The sequence below is a fragment of the Thermothielavioides terrestris genome, chromosome 2, assembly GCF_000226115.1.
Source record: "Thermothielavioides terrestris NRRL 8126 chromosome 2, complete sequence".
In the NCBI taxonomy this organism is placed as follows: Eukaryota; Fungi; Ascomycota; class Sordariomycetes; order Sordariales; family Chaetomiaceae; genus Thermothielavioides; species Thermothielavioides terrestris.
Genome location: NC_016458.1, coordinates 5,788,524 through 5,807,467, shown reverse-complemented (window position 1 = coordinate 5,807,467; position 18,944 = coordinate 5,788,524). Strand labels below are relative to the sequence as shown.

Below are 18,944 nucleotides of genomic sequence, written 5' to 3'. Positions count from 1 at the left end.
GCGTAATGCAGCAGCCGGCGGCGATGCTGTGCAGCAGCGGGCGGCGGGGTGATGGAGGTTGCGTCGAGGCAGAATTGATTGAGCTTTTGTTACCGCCGCGTTCCCGAAGGACCGGAACATGTGGCAGGGGTGCTGCAGTGTGGGGGTGCGGTAAGCCCCACTTGGCCTGCTGAGATGCATCCACATGCAGCCAATTGGATGCCGAGCCTTGCTGCTCTCCTGCAGGTTCCCCTGACGAGGCTAACAACACCATGGCCGAGCTCATGAGGAAGGCATCACATGTGCGGAAAACCTATATCCATGCATCATCCGCATCATGTGCATTGCCGTCGAAAGATGCAGCTGCAGAGGCCGTCTGCAAGTCTCGGGCCTGGTTCAAGTGTTAGTCTGCTCATCATGACGTCCGGTAGGTGTATAAAAGAGCCCTCACCTTGCGAGGACCACGGCCATTCCTCCTTTCTTCTTCCTCTCTTTCCTTTGCAGCCAACCTGAACTTCCAAGTTCCATCGTCGCCACGCATCTTTTCGTGACCGACCACCATTGGCTACTTTGTTGTCTCGACATTCCCTTTCAAGGTCCTGTCCAAAGGAATCCAAATGACGACAACCTTCAACACCGTTTCGATGTCGCAGGAACACCAACAAAGAGCGTTGGCCGAGCCGCCAGCGGAGTCGTCGAGCGATTGGTCAACCGAGTCGTCAACCGAGGCACCAACTGATTCGTCGGACGACGAGCCAGAAGAGGTCGTCCGGTATGTCGTACCGCGGAGCTCGAGACTGCCGGTACACGGAATCCTTCACATGCTGCGAGGCATGGTGGAAGGATACCATCGGGCTCGTCTCAATCGGCAGACAGTGGACGGGCTCGGTCCTCCGTATCTCTCCCTCGACAGTGTCAGCCATATGAGGGCGCACAATATCGAGAGCTGCTGCAACAAATCGGTGCCCATTTACTGCCTGCCGCACGAATCCATGTGGGCGCCGCAATGGTATCAACATTTTCGGTACGCGGTGCAGAACTACCTCTATCGCCGCTGGTTTGTGCCGTATCGCAGCGAAATCGACTGGGGTCAATTTCTCGCCCAAATTATCGTGGTTCATTCGACTCCTGCACCGCTTCCCGCCGAACGACCGGCCATCGCAGCAACCCGTCTCGCTGTGTCGCTGAGCCGCGACATCAGCGAGCATGTGACGACAATGATGCGGAAGATCGGCGATGGCATCGCCCGTGTAACGAACTTCACAGAGGCGAACTCGCTGAGGGCTGAGCTTGGGTTTCAGTACTGGGAAATGCTCCCTGAACCGAAATTCTTGAGCGTGCAACCGCTCTTTCGCGCCGTGGCCGTCGTGCTCCGACAAACCGACTACAGCACCGCTTTGCCATCGATTTCGGAGCTCCCTGCCCTCATCGTCCGCACAGGAGTCGAGGAAGGTTTGAGCGCGCCGATCTCTTTCGAATCCATTGCAGGCGAGATCAAGGCATACCACCGGCTCGATGACTCGATTCATGCCGTCGAAACCAGCTTTTCCACCGCCGTCGGCTTCATCATGGATCTGGAGAAACGCGAGGTGGCCGCTTTTGGGCCAAAGCCCGACCCCGCCAAAACGTGCAAAGAGCTGAGACGCAGCCTTCTCCTGGGCGAACTGGAAGCTTGGCACTGGGCTGGCGTACACGGTTGGGAGGGAGATGAAGCGCCTGAGGGACCAAGTTCGAGTTGGGTTGACCACAACATATACCGGGAGTGGACTGGGGAAGGCGCCAAGTATGACGAGTTTGCGCAGCGCCAAGAACGACGCCTTTACGAAGCGGCGGCCGCCGCTGAGCGCGGTGAAGGTTTCTTCCTTCGACCTCCGAGGCCAACGCGGAAGGATCCAAGTGAGGAAGGCTCCAAGTGAGGACGCCACCCAGCCTTGGTCGAGTTGGGGGATCTGAGACTTATTTCTCGCAGTCAAGCAGAGCCCCGCAGCTGCCGTGCCTCCTCCGGTGGCCAGCAGGATTTTGGTTTCGGGCTTGTTGTATGTAGGTAGCTAGTGCGGCCCAATACAGTTTGTTGTTGCATGCCTCAAAGTTTCGGGGCAGGGTTTTGGGGTGCTGAATCATCCGGTCCTCTCTGCTTTTCTGGTTCGTGACCGGGTTTCCGTCCTCTGACAATGACCCTTGACGTAATCTGTCGCTCGGTGCGATGGATGCTCGCATCTTTCTGAGACGGGGTTCAACGGTAGAATCAGCCGGTCTTCCGAGAGGTTCTGGTTTGACGGCAGCGATTCTGTGTTGACACGTTGGCAGCGATTCTTTGTTGACGCGTTGGCATCGAGTTTTTGGTAATGCTGACTCGATGCGCTTAGACGATGTTATGGATTTGTGGTTCATGACAGAGACTGTCGTATGCAGTGAATTGCGACCCGCTCGTGGACGTCGGTCCGGGTGCCGAGCAGGCGCCTTCTTGACACGGGGACGCTGGGTGTTGGGCGTTGCGGTTGGTTGACCCAATTTTGGCCATTGCTAGGCATCCAGCTCCAGATTGTGAAACCACCGGGCGCGCTGAGTGCTTGTGGTTCGGCTCGCAGATTGAGTTGAGTTGAGCGGGGACGCATTTTCTGACGAGAGGGCGAGTTTGGTTGCGGCATCGACACGGGACGCTGGTAGACCGATCAGCTGGCCAATGTGCGGCGGTTTTGCGGCAGTCGAAGTCGGTTTCGAGCTGAGATGCGTCGATGCAGTGTCATGTTTTCCAGGCTCGACAAGAGCCGTGAGCGAAGTGAAACGAGTTCGTGAATTGGCTTCCACTTTCCAGGGACTCAAGGTCCGAATCTCGTGGTCTCGATTCCATCGATGGATACCTCGATGAAGACGCTGTTGTGGTCCGAGGCGATGCTGGGAAAAGTGTACTAGTCACCCAACGCGGCAGCCCCTATCCACGGGGGCACAGACGCGCGAACTCTCTGGGTGTCCCGCTTCGAAGAGGGGGGGGGGGGGGGGGGGGGGGAATTGGTCGTCATATCGGCGGAATGGAGAGCGCGAGGAGTCGCCCCAGCGTCAGACTCGAGACTCGCGTCCACTCGTCGTATCGGCAGACCATCCGAGCGCCGGCTGAGAATCCAACTGCATTTTCACGCTTGCGAAGCCAGGTCTTCGCCTACGCGATCCAGATCAGCAGTGGTCGCTGTCGTGTGCCGCCTGGGCCCGGACTGGGGCCTGGACACCCGTCTTTGGGCTCTCCTGGAACCGGCAACATCGACAACTCAGGGTGGCGCGGTCATCAGACGGTGGTAGGGCCCCGGTTGTGTCAGGACCGGGGTGTGGTTGCCACCCGGATGTGGCAACCCCTCCCGCAGATGGAAGACACCATTCCTGTGTCGGGAGAATGGCGAGACGGTTTCACGACATGTCCAGGTCAAGGGGTGCCCTGCTCACCCCTTCGACGGCCTGTCCTCCTTGTCGGCTCGCTTCTGCTGCTGCCGCTCCTTCCTCGCCGCCTTGTGGCTCAGCGGGTGAGGCGAAGGCTTCGGGACGCCCTTCAGCTCGCCCACCGCCCAACAGATGTTGGGAGGTTGGGACCAGGGGCCGACCAACACCTTCTGGATGACTTTGCAGCCAAACATCAGGGGGTACGTCCCCAGCATCCGGGCTACCCCTCTGCCGTTGTCGGTTCCCAGGAGCGCAAAGAACTCGTCGTCGTCCTCACCGAAGGTCAGCGGGGCCTCATCATCGTTCGGCCGAACTGACTTCGACCCGATGGTCGAAATCAGGCCTTCCGTCACGGGATTGACGATATTGAGGCGGAAGATTTCCACAAGGTTGGCCATGCCGCCAACGCGGGCCGGACTCTGCATGCCCTTGTCCAGGACGCACGAGCAGCTGACCGCCATGAGGTCGCTCCAGTGCTCGCGGTGTACCTGGCCGTCTAGAAAAAGCAAAACGTCAACTAAGTTCTTTGAGCAAAGCTTTGCAACGGCTGTACTCAAAGCAGGGGCCACAAGATCGGAGTGCCAGCACAGAGAATGGAAATAAGACCAAGGACGTTGGAAGCTGAAATCAAACAGATTCTGGACCTGCACCAGCCCCTGGCAGTGATAGTGGGAACGAGACCGGGGACATTGGAAGGGAGCTGGCATAAAACATGTCTGCACCAGCACCGCGCCGTAATGTGATTGCTTCTGCCCGTCATTCAACCATGTGGCCAGCCCGGTATCGTATGTCCGTGCAGCCAAACGTGCGAGGGAAAACGGGAACAGAGACTTGGGGGGAACGTAAGAAGTTAGGACAAGACGTACTCCATGCGTCCTCCTCCGCGAAATTGTGCCATCAAAGGATGGCATAACCTCCCCGATGCACATAATTTAAGTACGGGGGGGCTCTGGCTTCCCCGGCTGCTCGGGTTGGTTGTACAGGGCCACGCCCTCGTAGCCCTCAAGGGGGGCGCCGACGGCGTTGAACAACCGCTTGACGTTTGTGCCCAAAAACGTCGTGTCGCCGTCGAACAGGACCGGATTGTAGCCCTTCTCGGGCTTTCTGACGTTGTGGGGGGGCACGTACACCCCCCCCTTGGCCCTGACGTCTCGGACCATCTTTGCGAAGACCTCGCGGACCCTTGGCTGCGAGGGCGGCGAAATCCGCGGCGGGAGCGAGACCGGTCGACATCGTGCTGGTAGCGAAGAGACGAACGAACGACATAAAAGCGCGAAGGTCAAGCAGAAGTCTACAATCCGCAGGTGTTCAGCGGCACCCGGCCAAGTTCTCCAGGCGCCCATGTTCGCTCCTTCTATTCTCAGCTCACGGTGTCTACCGCTTTGGGCAGGATCACTCTGGCATGATGGGCAAGGCAGCTAGGACCCTTCATCCTCACGTCTTCTTCGTTCTGGGGGAGGATGTTGCGGCCCTTCAACCCTGAGGGCGGCGACAGCTACGATGGAGCGATTGAACGACACTGCACTAGTACCCAGAGACGAGACCAAAGGACGAAGATCAGATGGAAGTTGACAATATCCAGGCGTCCAAAAACTGCCCGACTAAGTTCACTACGTCCCGTGCTCGTTCCTTCCTGTTTCGATTCCATTTCAGTGAAGACCTGAGCCGAACACGGGCCGTGGTAGCCGGGGCAAGGAGACCATCAGGGACAAAGCATGCCATACGGAGAAGTTGCCAATGCCAAAGTTGTCAGCTCCCTCCTCACCTTTTCTGCCCAACCGACCAAAAGACCGTAAGCGCCACTCTTCGATGGTAGGCACGGAGGGTTGGATGTCAGGCAGGGTGGGACGGGGTCACTGGCCTTTACCAGACACCCAACATAGGTACCTAGGTACTACCACGGGAAGAATGGCTCTGGTGAACGACTTGATCAAGTGACTTGGGGCCTTCGAATGTTGCAAGAATACCTACCCTAGGTAGGTTCCCAGTCTAGGCTTTCAATGGGTCCCGCCCCCTGACACACGGTGTGGGAAAACACGGCATCTAATATCGCAGGTATCAAAAGCCCCGTGAACTGCCAGGCGCCTACGAAGGGAAATAAGCGGCAACTTCCTCACTAGGTAGACCTACTAAGTTGATGACCCGACGTCCCCGCTTTGACCAGGCTTGTTCTCGTGCTAACATCGAATATGCTTATGGAGAGGCACTGGCATCACTGCGTTAATTCAAACTTGGTCTCGCCCCGGCGGAGAAACGGTTTGATCAAAGTTGTGCGATCATGAAGTAATTAGGTACCTTAGGTTCTTTCCCACACATGCTTGAATCGTCCACAATGCAACGCCTCAACCAGTATCAGGCCCCGCATGATCTTTGTCGTCACGTGGTGGTGGTGCCGTGGGCGTGGCGGCGGGAGGCTGAAGTCGCTTAGCCATTCCCGTGTAAGTTTCAAGTCCTTCCATTCAGGTGCTTAATCATAATCTCTTGCTGCACAAGGCCCAAGGAGAAATCTTGCTCCCGGGACCGTCTGAATTCCCGCCCTGCAATGTCCCCGGCGAGGCACAAACAAGCTGCACAATGCGAACAATACTGACCCCCAATCTTTTGGATCCGGACCTGTGGAATTTGCCCACGGCCGATCCTAGCGCCACGATGGAGCCCACCGCAAGGGTATCTCACCGCAACTCCGGCCCCACTCCGGCGCCCGGAGCCAGCTCCACTACTCCGGCTAGCCCCACTCCGAAAGCCGGGCCCCGGCCCGGCACCCGGCGACGATCACCACTCGCCGCCGCAGGAGGATCCGGACATCGTCCCAGCCAGGCCCCGCGACGAACACGACGATGACGAGTTCCCGGTGACCGACGGCTACAAGACGGCGTCGCCGACCGGGTCGACGAGTGTGACGTCGAGCATCTACGCGCACAGGCACAGGTGCGTCGACCTGGCCAGCCAACCCGTGGGGCCTCATCCCGCTTCGCAAAGGGTACTGACAACACGGGGACGTGATATGCGTTAATCGCGGCACTGCAGGCGTCTAGGCGATGCGGCGAAGTGCTTTGTGACGACGGCACAATGCTCGAGGACGACTCCGTGAAGCATCTGTACGAGGTCGCGCGCCAGGCCTTTTCGCAGATTGGCATGAACGTCACGGCTCCCAAAGGCATGGAGCCCCTGTTACGAGATGCTGGATTTGAGAACATCCCAGTGCATCGTGAAGAAGGTGCTTATTGGCCCTTGGGCCGTCGACAAGACGGTGCGCGTCGTCGGCATGTACCAGCAGGTTGCTGTGCAGGACTTGATGTCCTCCCTCGCCGCCGGGCTCTTCGCCGCGCTGGGCATGTCGTAAGTCGAGAGTTAACTCTTGCTGGCAGACACGAGGAAGGGCCTTGCTAATAACAAGTTGCATCAATATTTCAATCACTATTTCTGGTTTTTTTTAGAAGCCCCGCGGGATGAGATTTGAGTTGCTGCGAGTTTTAGGGCGAGTTAATCATCAACAACGTTGGCTCCGGAGTTTTGAGTTATGACCCGTTCGTGGTTCGGAGGGGCCCCCTCTCTGAGTAATTGCGCATTGTTTGCTCATTTGGTGAACTGCTTGCATCCAGCATTGCCATTTTTGGGTTGTTCCTGGCTGAGGCTGCATTTCCGGAAACGTCGACAAAGAAACCCTCAGGGGGGCTTACCAGAGTCTATCCCTTGACCCGATTCTCGCTGCGCTCGGCAACTTGAGCTCTGCTTTGTCCTCCCAAGTGTGTTTTGAGAGATATCTCCCAGATCCTGACTTGGCGATCCTTCCTCCGTCACTATACAGTCCCCGCCACACTCAAGCATTTTCCAGTCGAGTGACACCAGTCTGAACCCCAACATGAGCACTCGACCCCCTCCCAATCCACCCCAACCGCCTCTGCAACAGCGTCCCGAGCGGCCGCCCTCCCCATGGCTCCGCAAATACGGCGGAAGGGCTCGTCCTCTGCTGGACCGCCCTGACGACCCCGTCCGCCACTCAGGACTCGCGCCCCGGTACCCGGAGCTTCACGAAACGTATTACGCTGGGGACAGCAGGGAGTTCGACATGATGAGTCCCTTTCCCAGGCCCGTGGATGACGAGCTCGACAAGCTGTTTGCTTCCGAGAGAACCCAAATCGAATCCAACTCGGGGCTGACCACCTGGGAAATCGGTCTCCTGGGCGAGTATCTGATCAATGACTGGCCCGGTGGCCACGGGGGCCGGGGCACGCCATGGCCGGATGCTTTGGAGCACGGATATGGCGTCAAAGTTGATGAGAACGCTTGGCATCCCGTTTTTACCAAGGACAAGTGGTACGATTTCCGCGTGCCCATCCTCAACGACAGGTTCAACCCTCCCGGCGTGCCCATTTTGCCCACCGATGTCTGGAGCGTCGACGTCCCCCGGGTCTGGAAGGAGTTGCGCGTGTGCCTCGAGCTGACGAACCGTTGGTTGCGCCACATGGCCACCGGTCTCTGGCTTAACCACATGATGTATGAGCAGTGGGAGGAATGGATGGAAGCCAAAACACCGAAAGCAATGCTGGATACCGATGACCCCAACCTGGTTGGCCCGAACAACAAGCCATGGAGGATCCCTGCGAAGGGTAGAGACTACGACAGCCAGAAGACGCTGAGAGACATCGAAAACAGGCTGGCTGGGAAGCTCATCTGGACGTTCGTCGACGACGGCCACCAATACTACGACTCCCTAGACGAGATGGACCTGTACGGAAGGACGCTCCGTCACTGGGACGGGGGAGTAGAGCCGACGGAAGACACACCCCCTCAAAACAGACCGGCCCCGTATCTCACGATCTACATCCATGTGCATCCTCTTCGTGTCTTGCTAAATCCGGCTTCGACACTCTCCGAAAGATTCCATGCGAGGTGGTCCCTGGCCATGACGGTGGGTTTCATCCTGTCATGATTCCAGTTATCAATCCAGCGTTCACTGACCCGCCCGCCCGCAGATGCTTCACGAACTGATGGCAAGGCATTTCCCGTTCCTCGACGGAGTAAAAACTCACAGGGCAGCCATGGCTGACTGACCCTGCCTTCGCAGCACGCGATCAATTTTACCCGACATCTTGATGAAATCTACCCACCGTGGGAGCCCGTAAGTTCTACCCTCTCTTAAAACATCGTGACCTTTGACTCAAACTGAAGATTTCTGACATGCGCGAAATAGTATTACAACGAAGAATGGTAAGCTCCTGAATCGTCGTCGCTTTTGCTCTGGATTTGAACTCGGCGACGTTCCGATGCCGTATCACGGATGGACAATGAGGATGGAACTGATCGCCATCCAGGGACTCCGAGCTCGGTAGGTCGGGCATCAAGAGCTTCTTCGGCAGTGACTTCGACGAAGCGCCGCAGATCGAAACGGCAGGAAAGAGCGGCTACAAGTACGGCATGGCGACCACCGAATGGCCTGCACCGCCAGGCAACGTCATGATTCCGTCCATCAACGACATTCCCACAGTCCCCCTCGGCCACACGACGACCACCTCCCCTCTACCCAGCGCCTGGACGTCATCCACCCTCCTCGAGTCCTTCTACAACACGGTCGTCCAAAAATACGGCCTCGCCGCCTTCGAAGCCCCCAAACTCTTCTCCGCCCGCCGCGTCCACCGCGGCTTCTACACCCGCTGCCACCGCGCCCGCCTCCTCCACGCAGCCACCTCCCCGACCCTCCCCACCGCCGTCGCGCCCGGCCTCGCCCCGGCCATCACCAAAACCCTAGCCGCCCTCCAAGCCCGCCGGCAGGCCTACGCCCGGCTGCGGCCGTGGTACGAGCGCGAGCACCGGCTGTGGCAGCTCACGCCGTACTCGCACGTGGCGGGGCGGGCGATCCTCGCGCGCTTCGCCGCGGCGGCCGACCCGGCGGCGATCGCCGCCGACCCGCTGCGCGCCGAGCGCGAGGCCCACCTCGCCGCGTCCGGCATGTACTACTACCTGGAGCTGCGCCCGCGCGACGCGGAGCACGACGCGCCCTGGCCGCGCGCGCTCTGGTTCTGGGCCGTGATGGCGCTCATGATGCAGGCCGCGCTGCCGCGGCGGCCGCAGGGGACGGGGTACGAGTATCCGTCGCGGCTGGTCGGGAATGTCTGGTTTCCTAGCCAGCGGTGGATGGAGAAGGTGCGGGAAGATGGGCGGAAGGTGTGGAGATTCGAGCCGCAGAGGACGGTGTATGAGCAGCAGTCGAGGGTGTATATGTTGCCGGAGAGGCATATGATCAGACACAAAGTGCCTTTGAAGACGGTGGGGGGGCCAAGCGGGGAAGCGCGCGAAGGGGAAGAGGGCGAGGTTGAGCACACGTTGGTCACCAATCGCATGTTTCTGCTGGAACGTGCGTTGAAGTTGAAGCAGACGTATGAGCAGACTATGCCGCTTCCGGCGCCACTTGGTGAGGAGGTTCAGGCGCAGCTGGCATTGCTCTTCGACCAGACGTTGCAAAACGAGCAGCTCGAAGAGGAGATGCTTGAAGACGATGAGGAGCCCCAAGACCCACGAAGCCGGTGGCTTGAATGGCAGTTCCGGTTCCCGGAGTATAGCAGCCAGTTGGTGACAAGGAAAGCGGAAGGCGAGGTGGTGACCATCACTCCGTGGGCCGGCTCCCCGGTTTCTGGGGATGACTTTGAGTTCAGTCCGCCGCCCACTCCCGGCCAGCCTGTGCAGGCGAGGGTTGCGCAGGTTTTGGGAGAACGCAGACGCCGACGCCGCTCTCGAATTCGTCTTAGTCGACCGCCAACAAGGTATTTCACTGTGTCGGAAGTGGGAGAGAAGATGTCAAACGATCTGGCGGGGACAAACTGGGCATTGCTGCTCGACCAGCAGGGGGAATATGATGTGTTTGACATCAGCGGTGAGTTTTGACTGTCGCAAGAAATAATCTTTCGAATGCGACTTGCTGATCGCGCTTCAACGACTCCAGAAATCCTGAGAGAACGCCCCGATCTGGACTTTGAGAAGGCATTTGAGCGGACACAGCTCGGCCGCCGCATCGTTTCGCTAGAACTCATGGAGGCCCTCCAAGCTAAGGGCTGCTCACCGGTCGGCAAGTTGCTGACTTGGAAACACCTACATGAGGTATTAGAGCACGATGGTCAGGATGGGCGCGAGCTGTGGTGCGTCGTCGGCAGCTTCGTTTACAACATCACCGGTTAGTCAACCCCTTACTTTCAAGGCCACGTTTCTGACCGGCGACCTAGACTTCTCCTTTGACTCTGAGGAAGAAAAACAAGCCCTTCTTGGCTTGATGAGAGGCAATAATTTTCAAGCAAAAGATCTGGACGAAGTGGATATGCCGGTTTTTCTCTCACGTCTGGCCCCATATCGGTGCGGCTATCTGAGACAGGAGGCTCCAGCCACCCCTCGGCGGCAGCGAACGTTCACGTTGCGCGAACTCGGAAGGTACATCTTTCCGGAGATCGGCATGTATTGCGCCATCGACGGCGAGGTGTATGATCTTGGACGTAAGCATATCAGACCTGCCAGCATATCAAATGCGAATCTCTGACTGCCCGGAAACCAGGATACCTCCACTCTCACCCTGGCGGTGCAGCAATTCTCCGTCAGTACGCAGGCCGTGATGCCACGGCGGAGTTTCAAGAAGCACACTCCGACTGGACGAGAACGCTCAAGTCCTACAGCGTTCTTAAAGTCGGGCGCATCGTCGAAGAGCGGTCTCGCGCCAGCGACATCGACGACGACGAGATTGTCCTCCTCGGGCGCATATTCCGCATCTCACGTAAGTAGCACCCTTCGTTTCCTTTTCAAAATTCTCATATTTGCCCACTAACACACTATTCCTCCCCCAGGCGAGACCGTGAACGACGATGCTCTCTTCGAGCGCCTAGCGCCTTACACAGGCGGCGACGCAACCGCCGCCCTGAAGAATGACGGTGCGCGTGAGAGTTTATCTCAACTCCTCGGCAGAGACGACCTCATCTGCGCCAAACTCGCCCGGGCCACCAGACGGCAAATCACACCTGCTGAGCTCCGGAAGCGCAGCTACTTGCCTCGCAAGGCGGAGCGCCAGGCAAGGCCACGCGCGGGCGACAAAGACTGGCGGGCGTGGGTGTCTGCCGCTGAAGAAGAGGGCTCGCAGAGGCAAGCGGTGTACGATGTGACGCGTATGTATCCGGAGTTGGCTCGAGTATCGTCGAATGTCTTTGAATTGAGCTGACATGTGTTGCTGCAGTCATCATGATGTTCGGGGACCCGGAGTTGGAGCAGGAGCTCCGCCCCTGGCTGGGTAAGACTGTGCGGGATGAGCGGCTAGCTGACGTACTGCGTACGCACTATGGGGGCTTCGTGATTGGGGAACTTGTTGGAGGGGGAAGCAGGGTTGGGGCAGGTGAGTGAACTTGAGCTTGCGAGAACCGAAGATGAGGTTTCTGATGATTTTTCCAGCTTCAGCTCGGAAAGCCCAAGTGCTCAGTTCCCGGCCTCAGAGCGGTCGCCAAAGCATTGCCGGTTTGAAGAGGCGCATGAGTGCTTTGGAGGACAGTGATGGGGAGTTCACAGACAGGAGCAAGCGGTTTAGGGCACGGTCATGGAGATGATGGACCTCGGCCATCTTGTAAGCTTATTGCTGTCATCTGGGCTCAGTACTCAGATATCGCTGGGTTTGTGGTTAGAATAGCGTCTGGCCGGTCAGCTTGGTACGTCTTTTGAGGTCAATTTCTATTTACGGTTGGTGAAGCACTGAGGGTACTATTTTCACTCCCAAACGGACACTGCAGTTTGAATCCCCAAGAATTCCCTCCCATCGGTCCCCTAATCTCCTATACCATGCTTCCTTTATCGGAATGGACTGCATGTGAATACACAAACATCTAGAGAGAATGCTTCCTCAGGATGGAGAATGATGAAATCAAATCTGATGGCTTGCAACCCCGTTGCAAGTTGAGACTACGGAAGATCACATGCCTCATGAAACCAACGCCGGCTCCGGCTCCCGATGCTTTGTAGAAGCCTCAACCCAGCATCTGTCCCTCTACCCCGCCCTTCCTCAGCGACCTCTTACGGTTGTACAGGTCCGTGTTCAGCACATTCGTAAAGCCCCGCGCCCTCAACTCCTCCTGGATCTTATTCACCGGCCACCCGTCCCTCAGCCACTGATCGACCTCGACCCGCACGTAGGGCGGCAGCTTCCGGGCGCGCGGGTCGCTCGCCGCGTCGGACGGGCCGTGGTTGTGGGCCTTGTGCTCCTCGTTGGAGTAGTGCAGCACCCAGACGTCGGCGTCCTTGGCGGTCTCGACGGCCTCGAACTTGAACAGGCAGCCGCACTTCTTGCTGGAGCGGTCGGTCGTGGGCTTGCGGCGGCCCTCGGCCTTGGCGCGCAGCAGCACGGCCTCGTCGACGGGCGCCCGGTGCTGCCGCGCCTCGCCGCCCCGGAAGCACACCCAGCGCACCTTGCGCTTGCCCGTCACTTTGGCGCCCGCGATGCGCATGCTGTACCCCCGCGGCAGCGTCCACTGGTCCAGCTCCTCCTGCATGCGCGCCCGCGACGAGATGGTGTAGCCCTCCGGTGGCGGCTCCAGTGGGGTGAAGGCGGGCGTGGGCGTGGGAGCGGGCGCATTGTTGACGCTGCTGGGGACTACCGGGGCTTGTTGCGGCTGCTGTTGGCGTCGCACCACTGCGTGCTGGGGTGCCTGGGGTTGCGCTGGCGGGGCTGTCGCGAGAAGCGGCCCCGCCTGAACTGCTGCCGCGCGGTTGGCGGGCGCCCCGTTGGCGCTAGAGGACGAGACAGAGCTTGGTAGCGCTGCGTTTGCGCTGTGGAAGTTGGATATCTGCAGGGCCGCTTCGATGCGGGAGAGCCTGCGGTCGATGGAAGCAAGGGCGTTCAGGAGGGTCGCGAGCTGGTTCTGCGGCAGCCCGAGGTCTGCCATTGCCCGGGCTGCTTTTGGCTTCGTTCCGGGTTGGCTGTCGAGGAGCGCAAACAGGTAGTGATGCTTGGTAGGTGGTGGTTTGAGCGGAAAGTTGAAAGCCGCTGGCCCCCAGGGTAAGAGATGAGGTGGTTTCCGCTTGCCAGCGCCGCCGGCCCAATTTGTGCTCTGCGCGCTTGGAAAGAACGAGGTACCTGCCCTTGGATAACGGTCGTTCGAACCGCCTGCACTTTGCAGGAATCTGACTGCAGCAGAGCGCGCCTGCCTGACGGGGCTGGCCGCTGGCGATGCGAATGCCGTCACGTGGTCTGCACGAATGAAATTTGTTCGCGCTGCAGGAAAAGAGGCCAACTGAAATTGAAGGACGCTGTCAAACACTAAACACGCGCATTGACAGGCACTCGACCGCTGGCGACAACGGCAACCCAACTGTAATCCCAGCCGTCACCTCCGTACTTCTTCTCCAGCCACTCCCTCATCAGCGCGTGCACCTGCTCCCGCGGATGCTCCTTTCTCAGCTCCTCGGGCCACGAGCCAGTCATAATCAGGTCCATCATCATGGCAAAATTGGAGAGGAAGTAGTCGACGCTCTCCACGTGGCTGAGGAAAGCAAACACGTCCACCTTGACATCCTCCAAGCCCTTGGCCAAGAGCGTCCGGCGGATCCAGTTGACATCGGTCCAGCGACCCCACGCCGTGGTTTGCATGGGGAAATTGAAGGGGGCTTCGAATGGGAAGGACTGGAAGGCCTCCCTGACGTCGGTCGCCCACCCGACTTCGGTGTGCCAGGTAGTAAACCCAAGGATTCCTCCGGGCTGCAGGATTCGGATCGACTCTGCGAACGATTAATGATTGATTTATCTAGTAACTATCCATCCCGATCCGGTGATGGGTCGGCGACTTACCATTCAGGGCGGCCTCGGAGTCGGGCACGACATGAAAACCAATGTTCGTTGCGACATGGGTGAAGCCACCGTCGGGAAGGCCGGTTTTCTGTCGCTCCGTATCAGCTATGAGCAAGAACAGAAGTCCGCAGGACCAATCGCTGAACACACCTGAGCGTCGATCTGGGCGACCTCGGTGTTCACCCACCCCTCGCTCTTGAGCCTCCTTTTCGCCAGCTCGATCGCCGCCTCGGAGAAGTCACCGCACAGGATGCTGCTCTGAGCCAAGACGTTGGGCTTGATGATCTGCTGCAACGCAGGCGCGATGACACCGGCGCCACAGGCATTCTCGAAGAGCTTGAAGGGTGTCTCGGTATCCTTCCCGATCCCCATCTGGCTCAGCAGCCTCATGGCAAGCGGCGTGCTGACATTGCGCGAATTCTGCAGGAGGACCTCCTCCCACGAGTTCCCGATGGCTCCCTTAAAATCCCTGAAGAACCCCTGCAGCGCGGTACCTGCGGTAGCGGTGTTCATGATGGGCTAGGCTTCAAAGGCAGAGCTTCTAGATTCAAGTGCTGATTGGTATGAGTGACAAACTGTGAAGGCGAGACCGAGGACAAACGTGAGGGGCAAGTCGCTGAGCAACGATGAGGTTATCAGAGACAACACAGAAATACATCAGCGACGCAAATGTGACCGGTATGTTTCCGAGGCTGCCGAGCTGCCCTCCTCGTATCCCCAAAGGGTGCTGGACGGAAATAGCTGCGAAGTCCCCGAAAAGTATCCGAAGCGCCATAGATCTAATCAGCACGAAGAAGAACCCGGTGTCGCAGCGGGAAGTCTGACCCAATCAGTGCCGTGCTGCGCGCATCCTGTGCTCACTTTGAAGTCGGGAAGTATGGGCGACAGGGTATGTGGTTGACGGCCAGCTGCGCCACCTGGCTACGATGGTTTAAACGTGCTTTGATTGCAGGCCTCTCGAACTTTGGCACTAGAGACTGGGTAACTGCCTAGATAACTACCAAGGTACTCTATTTGCCATGCTCCCATGGTAAGCAATTCAACCTGCTGGACAACACCATCTCATGTCCTACGGTCTGACTGACGGCTTTCCTCCCAGGGCCCTTCTTCTCAAGCGTAACCATTTTCTTTTCGCCACCTGGTAGAGGGCTCTCCATTTTCCCCGATCCATCCACCAAGCCACAAGGAGACCATCAAAACCGGTGCAGAAACAGCGAACCACACTCAAACATCCAGGCTGCCGCCGTTCAGCTCGGAGAGGTTCATGCCGAAGAAGGTCGTCGTAAGGACACGGGCATGAACATGAATGCGATGAAGATCAGTTTGGCGACCCCCTCGGCCTGCTTAATCGTCTCCAGCGCATTGCATATCGTGGTCTGGTTGCTGAGCATGGTGTTACGGTCTTGACGAAATACTACCTCGTTCCATGTCGCCCAAACACAATCTCAACTACTTCCACACAATCTCAACTACTTCCCTCCCATACTCTTCCAATTATTGGTTGTCTAACCTAGTGACATTGAAAAAAGGAGTAAACAGCATCAGCGAAAGAAGTAGTACACCAGCCTATCCCAGTCATCGTCCACCAGTTCGGGCTCCGGACGCCCATCGTCGGGGACGAGCTCATGCCGCAACCTCATGGCCTCATCTAGCAGCTTCCTGGCCTCGACCTGGTTTTCGCTGCCCCCCATCGCCTGGAGCGCCCGGCCGTGCTTCCATGCAGAGCGCGCTGCTTCAGGTTTGTACCAGGGGATCTCGCCGTAGAACGATGCGCATTTTGCAAGTAAAGAGCTTCGCAGCAGTGTTAGCAAGATCGGAATCAAGTATTATTGAAGTGTTGTGGGTGCGTGGGAGGCGACAAACCAGGATTTTTCGAAGCCTCCTCGCTCAAATTCGTCGACAGCGAGCCGGTAGTAAGCCATACTAGCCTGCACCGAGTTTTCTCCGCAGGTGACTTTGAGCACCGAGACCGCTCGTTTGCGAAACTCGTAAGCCTCGTCTGCCTTGCCCTGGAGCCGTCGTATGTTTCCCATGAACGCAAGAATCAAGCCGGTCCTGGCCGGTGTGTCAGTAACATCGGGACCCTAATGCCGCGTCCAGCTCAGACGGAGGATTAGACTCACTCTATGGTAGTTGTGTCGTCAACGCCGAGCTTCTCCTCACGCTTCTTCAGGATAGGCGCTATCAACGACTCGGCTGAGTCCAGATCCTCCGAATAGTAGGCTGCAACAAGCGCCCGATGCACCCACGGGAAGGGGAAGACGAGCTCGCCGGGGTCCGTGACTTTTTCCAAGGTTTCGCACGACATAATCCAGGACTTTTTGGCCTCCTCCAAATCGGGGACTCGCATGAGTGCCATTCCGATTTCATTGTAGGCGATTGGCAAAGTCTTGACGTCTGCTTGGTCGCCGTACTTCTCGATCCGGTCGACGAGAACACTAAGCCACTTCTTGCAGTTGGTAACGGCGGCCGGGCTGTTCTTGTATGTGCCCGTAATGCCCTGATATCGATAGCTGTCGGCAAGCAGCTTGGTCCAGTGCTCCTCGTCTTTCTCGCCGGCGAAGCTATCAAGCACTCGCTCCGAGAGAACCGCAAACTCCTCTCCATCGCGTAGGCCGTATCCGGAAGGCTGGAGAATGTAATACCTGGTTGTCGCGTTAGCCAGTTAGACCAGGTGAGACATGTGTTCCATCCGGGCACCCTTTGCGGACTTACCAAGATGTCTCGTTCAACAACGCGCTGATTTTGATGTCGGGCTGCAGGACGCTGGGCGTTTTCTCCTGGAGCACAGCCTTGAGCGCCGCCACCTGGGGTAGGCATCGCTGTACTTTCCGCATACGGTCGACCTTGTTGAGATTCGAGTCGTCCAGGAAAGGCCACACTGCGGAGACCAAGGTCACGGCTGCGTTGTACGCAGCACGTAGTTCGTCCAAGGACATCTTCTCCCGCACGACGTCCTGAACCAGCCGGTGGATTTTGAGGAAGCCAAGGTCTCTGTTCCAGGAAACGAGCGATGATTTGAGGAGCTCCTCCCGCGCATCGATGTACTCCTTTTCTGTCTTCGGATAGTGCTCCAGGTCAACTCCGCTGACACCTGTCGTCAGAATGTCCTCAGGAATCGCATCCGGATCGAGGACGGAAAGCACTCTGAGCAGTGCTCTCGCAGGCGATGGAAGGCTCTCAATGTTCCACGTCGAGGCGATGGTCTGGTCCTTTGTGAGACCCGGAACGGGAAGTTCCTGGAATGACTTCGCATCTTTGTCGTAGCGCTCCAGAAACTCCTTGAGGGACAGCTTCTTGAGGCGAATTGCCATAGGCCATCTGCACGAGAGCCAAGGGAAGCCCGCCCAACCGGCGCGCGATTGTCGTGCATGTTTCGAGGCCGTCCGGCTCGGATTCTCGGAGGGAAAGCTTTTGCAAGAGTCGACTTGCTTCATCAATCGGCATGGGTGGCAGGTCAACACCGGCAAGCTCGCCAAAAATGCCGGTCTTTACCAGCGGGTTCCTACTCGTCACTAGGATCGATCCGACTCTGTCGTGCGGCCAAAAGTCGGTCAGCAGATCTGGGTCATCGGCATTGTCGAAAACCAGGAGCCACTTGACATCTGGTTCCTGCTCCTGTGGTCCTGGATACTGGACACGGACAGGTTTCGACAGCCAGGCCTTGACAATCTCCCGCGTTGCAATGGGGTCGTCGCGAGGATCAGTCTCATCTTGGAGGCCGAGCTTGACAGCAATGTCGCGGAAGCCGGCATTGAGCTTTTCTTCACTGGCACCGTTCACCCACAGGACGGCATCAAAATCGGCTCTGTGGGAATGAGCGTACTCGACAGCGATCTCTGTCTTGCCCATCCCTCCCATGCCGCAGATGACAAAAGTCTTTCGAGGACTTGACCGGAGGTGCTCTTGGCCGTCAACTGCCAAACCCGCTCCTGCCCGGGGCGACAATGCATCGTTGAGTTGATCGAGGATCTCTTTCCTGCAGAAGAATGCTTTGTTTTGGGGATGTCCGAGCAAATAGCAGGGCAGTAAAAGCCGCTTAGGTTGCGGGATCTTGCCCGCGGCTGCCATTTTCCGTCCTCGAGGAGAACAGGAATCTTTTTTTGTGCCCAGTTCGCTGCGGAAGTTTCAGAGAAATCAAGGCTGATTTCTATACGCTCTCACGCTGCGGTGATAACCGCCAATCGATCGCCAGGGGCCGGGGGCTAGGAGTGGGAAATACGCGAAGCACGTACAATCTCTCCAGATCTCCGCCAACGCGCCGCTTGGCGGAAGTCGGTCCCCAGGTTTCGTTTGCAGACAAAGCCGGGAGGCGCAGGTCCAAGTTGCTGAATCGCTGGCAAAGTCGCACAACTATTGGGGCCGTAGAGCCGTCTTCGTCCGACCCGACGTTGTCCCTGCAAATGTGAATGGCGCGGTCCGTGCCAGCGCTCAATGATTTGGGCCAAAGCACTGCTTCGTCTTCTTCTGACGCACCGGGGACGGCTGACGGCTGAGTGAATAGAGCGTACAGATGAGCACATGACGGGGTGTGTTAGGAACCCCAGCCAACGGCCCAACAGCACCCCCCTGCCGTCACCAACACTTCCCATCACCAACACATCTCATCATGTGATACGTGTTTGCTGGCATCAGCGCGAAACGCAGGCGCAGCCTCACCGCACGATACTTGGAAAATGGTATGGATCACGAAGACATCAAGCTCAAGCGCCACCAGGCCGCCCTGCCCCTT

General features: G+C 58.0%; 8 protein-coding genes across 8 annotated transcripts; 4 read left to right on the top strand and 4 right to left on the bottom strand.

The window, feature by feature from the left end:
• Positions 1–596: 596 nt before the first annotated feature.
• THITE_2087924 (uncharacterized protein) lies at positions 597–1,895 on the top strand (the record flags this gene model as incomplete). The annotated part of the gene is made up of 1 exon (XM_003652736.1): positions 597–1,895. One exon carries the CDS (start codon positions 597–599, stop codon positions 1,893–1,895), a length of 1,299 nt encoding a protein of 432 aa, XP_003652784.1.
• A 1,515-nt stretch (positions 1,896–3,410) lies between these two features.
• THITE_2087923 (uncharacterized protein) lies at positions 3,411–4,751 on the bottom strand (the record flags this gene model as incomplete). The annotated part of the gene is made up of 2 exons (XM_003652735.1): positions 3,411–3,904; positions 4,349–4,751. The coding sequence occupies 2 exons, from the start codon at positions 4,749–4,751 to the stop codon at positions 3,411–3,413; spliced, it is 897 nt and encodes a 298-aa protein (XP_003652783.1).
• A 1,231-nt stretch (positions 4,752–5,982) lies between these two features.
• On the top strand, positions 5,983–6,751 carry THITE_2087922 (uncharacterized protein; the record flags this gene model as incomplete). Its single annotated transcript, XM_003652734.1, has 4 exons — positions 5,983–6,075; positions 6,152–6,336; positions 6,444–6,549; positions 6,611–6,751. The coding sequence occupies 4 exons, from the start codon at positions 5,983–5,985 to the stop codon at positions 6,749–6,751; spliced, it is 525 nt and encodes a 174-aa protein (XP_003652782.1).
• Positions 6,752–7,318: 567 nt separating this feature from the next.
• THITE_2024357 (uncharacterized protein) lies at positions 7,319–7,819 on the top strand (the record flags this gene model as incomplete). The annotated part of the gene is made up of 1 exon (XM_003652733.1): positions 7,319–7,819. A coding segment is annotated over one exon (501 nt), but the record flags the coding sequence as incomplete, so codon positions are not given.
• Positions 7,820–10,849: 3,030 nt separating this feature from the next.
• Positions 10,850–11,981, top strand: THITE_36409 (uncharacterized protein; the record flags this gene model as incomplete). Its single annotated transcript, XM_003652732.1, has 4 exons — positions 10,850–10,889; positions 10,949–11,019; positions 11,240–11,549; positions 11,836–11,981. 4 exons carry the CDS (start codon positions 10,850–10,852, stop codon positions 11,979–11,981), a joined length of 567 nt encoding a protein of 188 aa, XP_003652780.1.
• Positions 11,982–12,395: 414 nt separating this feature from the next.
• THITE_35959 (uncharacterized protein) lies at positions 12,396–12,917 on the bottom strand (the record flags this gene model as incomplete). The annotated part of the gene is made up of 1 exon (XM_003652731.1): positions 12,396–12,917. The coding sequence occupies one exon, from the start codon at positions 12,915–12,917 to the stop codon at positions 12,396–12,398; it is 522 nt and encodes a 173-aa protein (XP_003652779.1).
• Positions 12,918–13,684: 767 nt separating this feature from the next.
• THITE_2143999 (uncharacterized protein) lies at positions 13,685–14,725 on the bottom strand (the record flags this gene model as incomplete). Its single annotated transcript, XM_003652730.1, has 3 exons — positions 13,685–14,142; positions 14,213–14,300; positions 14,363–14,725. 3 exons carry the CDS (start codon positions 14,723–14,725, stop codon positions 13,685–13,687), a joined length of 909 nt encoding a protein of 302 aa, XP_003652778.1.
• Positions 14,726–15,753: 1,028 nt separating this feature from the next.
• Positions 15,754–18,283, bottom strand: THITE_2128509 (uncharacterized protein; the record flags this gene model as incomplete). The annotated part of the gene is made up of 5 exons (XM_003652729.1): positions 15,754–16,003; positions 16,076–16,267; positions 16,336–16,857; positions 16,928–17,533; positions 17,565–18,283. The coding sequence occupies 5 exons, from the start codon at positions 18,281–18,283 to the stop codon at positions 15,754–15,756; spliced, it is 2,289 nt and encodes a 762-aa protein (XP_003652777.1).
• Positions 18,284–18,944: the final 661 nt, after the last annotated feature.